The sequence below is a fragment of the Blennius ocellaris genome (assembly GCF_963422515.1).
Source record: "Blennius ocellaris genome assembly, chromosome: 22".
Lineage (NCBI taxonomy): Eukaryota > Metazoa > Chordata > Actinopteri > Blenniiformes > Blenniidae > Blennius > Blennius ocellaris.
In genome coordinates this window covers 11,196,267-11,203,385 of record NC_137671.1, presented here as the reverse complement: position 1 = coordinate 11,203,385, position 7,119 = coordinate 11,196,267, and the positions used below count along the sequence as shown (strand labels likewise).

Here is a 7,119-nt window from a genome sequence, read left to right as displayed (position 1 = left end):
TGACCATGTTTACAGAGTTCAGGAGACTCCAGGGGCCCATGTTTCACTGCCTAATGGCACCGCTGGCTTCTGTTCCCATTGGTTTGGCTGGGAAATGGCTCATTTTAAACCCTGGGTTTGGACCCAGCAAGTCTAATAATAAACCGTTTACATATCTGTCCGGCCCGCACTGATGTCATAGCAGCAAAATTATGCTTCCCCATGTCCGTGCACTCATTTGATTGTGAGGTTTCTGCAGGTCAGCGAGCCAATTTAGTCGTCTGCTGACCCAGAACATTAAGAAGTGAATGAGCAGTGTCATTATTTCAACAGGCTAACTTGATTTCGCTTTGTTTTGGTTTTGTTTTTTTTCTTGCTGCAAATCACTTTTGCTGGTTTATATTATGTGTTGAAAAGTCATTTTCTCTCTGTCTCTGTCTCTCCTTTCTTCTGCAGTGGTTATCCACGGTATTTGGTTTTACGATAAGGAGGACTGTCGGCGCATTGCTCAGCGGATGAAGATGTAAGTCATTATATAACCACAAGATAGTATATACAACGGCAAAAGAAAACACAGCTTGAAGGAGCAGATTTGGTTTGCTAAACAATTGTCTCGCCAAAGCTTGACAGCGGACTATGTGGCTTTATTGATGACTGCACTCGTGGGGCCAAGATTTTCAGGTTTCAGCCAATAAATGGCAGTAGCTTGTTTGGATGAACTTTGCTCCGGTTGTGACAAACTCAATTTCTTTTTTACTTTGGTTAAAACGCACTGTGGGGAGAACGGCTTTAATTTACCGGTGAAGCTTGGACATAAATACTGATGGAGTTCTCTGTGCAGTCTGACCCAGCAGGAGCAGTTTTTGGCTCAGTCCCAGGGTGGCTGGTTGTCTCCAGGAGGAGGAGGAGGAGGAGGAGTAGTAGTTATTGGAGGATTAGGGGGAGGTGGAGGAACAGCAACTCAAGCAAAAGGAGTGGACATTATCCAGATGTTGACCAAAGCACGCACAGAGTACGACAAGGTATGAGCACAACAGTGATTGCGACTGATTTTAGACATTTAATGGAGCTTTGTGTGATGCAAAGGTTGACCTCAACATCTGTAAAAAAACCAAAACACAAAACAATAATGTTAGTTCTTAAAATCAATTTTTTTCATGTGTCCCGTCTCCACACGTCCCTCTCAGGAAAAGTCTACCTCGGAGCCCAAGGAGATTGGCGGCAGCAGCGTTCTTTGTGGAAACCCCAACCTGATCAAACCGATACCCGTCAAACCCAACGCTCAGGTACAACCTCAACTTCTTTTCACAGTCCAAAGTGGTTCACAGCAGACAGAGGCTTATTTTATTTGATCCTCATATCTGTTGAAAATATGCTTAAAGTTTAGGATAAAATCAAAAGTTATTCGATCAACGTTTGCCCGTCCTTGGTTCATAGTTTTACGAAAACACAATTTATACCCGTGATTTAGGTTGAGAGCCCTTTTTTTCCGAACCCTTTTTGAAGAAAACAAAGAACATTTAACAACAAACTAGCCCCCCATAGCATATGCTGAAGAACAGATATGTAAGAAAGATATGGAGACTCTTTAATCACCTGCATCGTCCCAGCGAGACTCGTGTATCAAGATCTTTATATTAGAATGATCCCAGAAGAAATGTATCAATCCTGCGAAGGTTTCCAGATGTGAATTAGTCCGTCTTTGCGACTGCTACGACTATATTTGACATTCTCTAATGCATCATACAAAGCACCTTCTTAAGCTCATGTTTAATTCAAGAGGGCTCATGCTCATTTCCACTTCACAAGATTCAGGCTTCACGCCTCAGTATGTGTTTTAAATGTTTTTTTTCCCAAAGTCAGCAATTACTGTGACACAACCTATGCGAGTTATAGCCTCAAGAGTGATGTGGGCGAACACACTGGGTTTCCTCCTCACTCCATTATTATTCGGGAGGTCCCTTTGAAATTGAAACTATCAGATTGGGGCCAATTTGAGTGAGTTTTAATTGATCTGTAAATACAGCGTATGAGCTAAGCTGATGTGGCTAAAATGTCAGCGATATGGAAAGACTTGAAAGTAGATCTGCCGTACAAGTATTTGGAGAAACATCGGGGCTTCATTCAGTACAACCGACATGATACGATATCGCAAGATTAAACATGAAGCGGAGAACAGAGAGAGCTTTCACAATAACCGCATTCAGGTCGACCTCAGTGAGTTTTTGGTGTCAGATTGAATAAACTGCACACCAAACTAAGAACAAGGTCACCTCATTTTTTCATGTATTAGAATAATTTCTAGGTCTTTATACTCTGAAAATGTACATTATGTACATTATATTGCACCCCGAACAAACACATATTATTGGAGGGGATGTGTGATTTCTTGGATATCTTAATTAACTCTACTCTGCATGTTTGTATACATGTTAGTGCCTTTATCAAGTTGTAGTAAATATTTAAAATTCCAATAGAGGTCTGGAAGTTGATGGTGCAAAGCTTTATTGATTCTCCGATACACCTGATAATATTTTTTCTTCTTCTTCTCTCAACCAGGACAATGACGGTGCTGAACCCAAGTCTCTCTCTTTGGCCGCTCTGTTTGGCTCTCAGAATCAGCGCCACCCCTCCCCTAAATCTGCCCCTGCTCCGTCGGCAGCTGCTCCCTCGGGGGGGCCCCCTACGGGAAAAGTCTCCCGCCCGCCTGTCGCCCGCACGCTCACCTACGACGACACGCTGAACTCCAACAGAGGCGCGACCTCCAACGGAGGGAACGCTGCCCCTGCTGGGAGTTCGGATGGAGGCGTCAGGGCCGTGGCGGGGGAAGATGGTGGAAGACCGGGCCTGCTGCCGAGTCCCGCCGCCGCCGCCGCTCACCCGCAGCCGAACCAACCGCAGCACTGCCCGGCCATCGCCAAGCTCATGCAGGCACAGAGGGGCGTCGAAGGGGTGCTGCAAACCCTGTCCGAGTCGCCCGAGAACCGGCTGTGTGACAACGGACTGCCACTGCAGCATCACCCCCACCATCATCTTTACCATCATCAGCACCTCCACCACCCCCTCACCCTCCCCCTCCCCCTCCCCCTCCCCCACCCCCACCCCCACCCCCACCCCCACCAGCAGCAGCAGTTTCATCCCGACCCCATAAAGAGACTTTTCCAAAGCCAGCTCCCTCCTCCTCCTCCTCCATCCAACACCTCCTTCTCCCCCCCTGCGCCTTCGTTCTGCCCCAACCTTCCTCATGTGCAGCAGCATAATCCTCATCTGCCTCCGCAGCTCGTGATAAATAATCCCGTGTCATGTTCCCACCTTCAGCCTCAACAAAGCCAGCAGCTGTTCTTCAGTCTCTCCAAGTCTCAGGCTGAATCGCAGCACGGCTGCCAGACGGCTCCGAGCGCCCAGGGAGCAGGTGGGCAATCTTTCGTTCTGTCAATATTCACAAAGTGGACGGACAGTCGCGTTCTGATTAGACGCATCACACCTCTACCACTTTGTGTCTCATAAGAAAGTGGAACACAAGATTAAAAGATTGGTGTGGAAGCAGCATGTGTTCATTTCTTTTGTGCCTTTCTAGGTTTGTTGCCAGCTCAGGTGATAAGTGATCAAGCCATTCAACCTTCACAAGGTGATCCATCTTTTTCTTTTTTAATCAAATAACAGTCAGAGCAGCATAATGTTGTGTAGTTTAACACACTTTCTTCACAGGAAGAGCATACATGGCTCACTGCGGGGGAATCATTTTCTTCCTCTCTGCACGTGCCTGTTTACTTCAGTTTCCTCCCATATTTCAGTGTGAATGTTTCTTTTCAAACCCACTTAACTGGACGACTGATTTCAAACTTAACTCTGCTATTCAGTTAAAACTTGTATTTTGAGCTCAGCACTTCCTTAGCGGACTAAAAACACACGAGTTTCTATTTCAAAAGCTTTTGTTGTTCTCACGTTTACAACAATAATGAACTGACGGTCTCTTTTCAGGCTTGTCGTCTCATATGCAAGGCGTGGTGTCGCCTCACGAGCTCCTCCAAAAGCTCCAGTTGGTTCAACAAGAGCAGAGCCTGGCCTCTCAGGAGTCGCCTCGATTCTGTCCGGGATTGGCCCCTCGATTCCTGGGCCCCACCCAGAATCCAGGCACGGCCCCGAACCCGGGCACGGCGGGTCAAAAAGCTGCGCTGCAATTCCAGGTAAAGACCGGCGTATTTGATTACTGTTCATAATTACAAAATTCAATTGAATAAAAAAAAAAAAGTACTAATAACGGTTCCTGCCCACAGGTCATTTCCCCCCAGAGGATACCAGCAACTGTAGCCCCCGCCATGCTTCTTTCTCCAAGTGTGTTCACTCAGACAAAGCCCGGGCTGCCAACGGCCGCTCAGGAGAGCTGTGCTGCTCCCTCCGGCTTGATGAGGCCCCCGTCGCAGGATGAAGCCAGGATCCTGTCCAGAAACCAGCTCCAAGCCACACTGATGCATCTGATCCAGGTAGAAATACAGTCGAACGGAAAGGATTTTAAAAACTGAAACAAATGAACCAAAAAGACGACGTGAAATGGATGGATTTGCTTGATTTGGTTTTAAACTTGAAAATACATTGTAATGTGATGTTAAGCTTTTAATAACAAAGACGTACCAGGGCTGAAGGGTCTTGAAGGGTGAAGAGGAGGTGGAATAGAAGGGATGTGACTGTTTGGAAGCCAAATCTGTGACCCGAGGGCCATTTCTTCACCTTAATTGTTGCATTCATTGCATTTCTTGTTAACTTTTCCACTTTCCCAAGCTTTCTTCTCTCCCGTGTTTGCTCGGTGAGGTTAATGTCACAAGAAGGAAGCACATTCACCTGATGGATGACAAGTAGAACAAGCTGGGGTTTGTTCTGAGTTGCGGTTTGATTTTTGAGTTGTAAAAGGGAGCTTTCGAAAACCAAAGTTTGATATCTGACACGGGTTTATTATGAACCATCAGTTTGCCGATCTCGTTCGTGCCGCATGCTAATCGTCGGCCGCGGGGGGGGAACGCGTCAGTCTGAAGGTGCTCGTTTGTGTTTTTCAGACTGACGGCTCATTCCTGGACTCCATCTACGAAGCCTACGTCAGCCGCTTCGCCAACAGCTCCAGCAGCAAGTACTGATGACTTGTCACACCTTCAGTCTGTCCACCGGCTCTTTTTCTTCTCTCGCTATGGACGTACCACTTTCTCCTCCAGATCACACACACACACACGCACACACACGCACACACACACGCACATGCACATGCACACGCACACACACACACACACACACACACACACACACACACACACACGCACACGCAAACAGTATCTCCTCTCTCCTGAATTGTCAACTCTTCACTTCAAGCCAAGTCTCTTGTTGCAAAAAAAAGCACTTTTAATAAAAAGATTAAAAAATGTTTTTTAACCTGTTCAGATAAACACGCTTCGTCTGAAGGCCACCAATAGAACAACTCCATGGCCTCCTCTATTTTAACAGCAAAGTGTAGCAATGTTTTATTTTATTTAACTTAATTAAACCTCCACACTTCTTTCCAGTCAAACAGCAGCAGTTAGCCTCATGGCCTTTATTAAAACATGTCCTCCGTTTGTAGAAACCGGTGCTGCAGGACATTTTTAAACTTGAAACCGACTGAGCTTGTAAAAATAAAGCATGTCTGTATATTTGAGAGGGGTGGGTGGGATATTTTTGAATTTAGATCCTTGATGTTTTTTGGACGTCACTTACTGGAAGTTTATTTTGAAGTCCCAGCAGTTTTCAGAAGGAATGTTCCAGTGATTCATGTCGATTTTCCCCATTTTGCATGTAGGATAAGTGAGCCCGGCTCAAAGTAGCATGTGAAGTCAAAAAGAAGACTGTGTTTTTAGCGCATCACCAACGGGCGCTTCAGCATGTGAAGTCAAAAAGAAGACTGTGTTTTTAGCGCATCACCAACGGGCGCTCCAAGCCTTAACCCTCTGAATGTTAGGAAGGCGAACATCAACGCAACTCAAAGAAACGACTATCGGAGACGGTCAACCTGCACTACCTCACAGAGAGCTCGTTCAGAGACGCGTCTGTGTTTTTATCCAGTGGCGTGACGACAGTTGCAACAGTTTTAAAGGTCAGGTTTATGTCATCTCTTCATTTAAGGGGGATTCTACTATTATAGAAGAGCTGAAAAACACTGAAATATCATTCAAGCATTCCCCCCCCCCACTGTGATTGTCTAAATGTATCACATTATACAGAAAACATTGACACATAAATGCAATCTATTCATTATATTGATGGAAACACCTGGACAATAAATGATTATGACGAATAAACATTTGCAAAGAAGGTATTTAAACATATCCAATAAGAAATACTTTGGGTTCTCAGGCCTGTTTGAAGCTGGACTTAAGTAGGAAGGTGTTAGAATACTGTTAAAATATATGCACTATGTATGATGTAACCTCTCACTCGGGATCATTCAGCGCTTCCGTCATTTCTTGTGGAAATGGTTCATTCTGTCACGTTCACGGTTTCAAGTTTGTTTAGCTCGTGTGCTGAAGTCGTTTGTAGCCCCGTCTGTACAGCAGAAACAAAAACGAGTATGTTTTTGTAAAAAAAAAAAAAAAAAAAAAAGGAGATATTATACACTTCATATTTTTGTACTCTGAAGGAAAAATAACCAGCATGTAAAAAAAAAAAAAAGAAAAGAAAAATGACCACCAAATATACCTATTTTCACTATCTGACAACATATCAGCAGTTAATTATCATTTTCTGTCTTTATAATTGGGATTTCAAAGATGTCATTCGTTGTTTTTCTGTAAATGATAAATATGACAAACTAAAAGAAATATTTCTACAGATGTTTTGTTTTTTTGTCTGTATTGTTTGATTGTTATGTAAACTGGAATATATTTTAATTGGCTACTAAATGTTGTAAAACTGCCTCTGTGTGTGTGTTTTGTCCCGCCTCTTTCTCGATGCTGAACAGTGTGATGATGATGATTATTATTATTATTACTATTATTCAAGATGGTCTCACTGAAGGCGAACTCATTATTGCTTTAATGTCACTACATTGCCTTCGTTTGTCGCGATCGATAGTGCAACATGATGACTACAATGATTAATCGGCTGTTTACACGGCAGGTA

At 44.3% G+C, this 7,119-nt stretch overlaps 1 protein-coding gene across 1 annotated transcript; it reads left to right on the top strand.

The window, feature by feature from the left end:
• Positions 1-201: 201 nt before the first annotated feature.
• On the top strand, positions 202-5,827 carry LOC308146694 (mRNA-decapping enzyme 1B-like; the record flags this gene model as incomplete). The annotated part of the gene is made up of 10 exons (XM_080518597.1): positions 202-238; positions 436-502; positions 821-1,001; positions 1,167-1,265; positions 2,539-2,931; positions 3,298-3,391; positions 3,557-3,607; positions 3,961-4,166; positions 4,257-4,463; positions 5,031-5,827. 10 exons carry the CDS (start codon positions 202-204, stop codon positions 5,106-5,108), a joined length of 1,413 nt encoding a protein of 470 aa, XP_080374723.1. The 3' UTR covers positions 5,109-5,827.
• Positions 5,828-7,119: the final 1,292 nt, after the last annotated feature.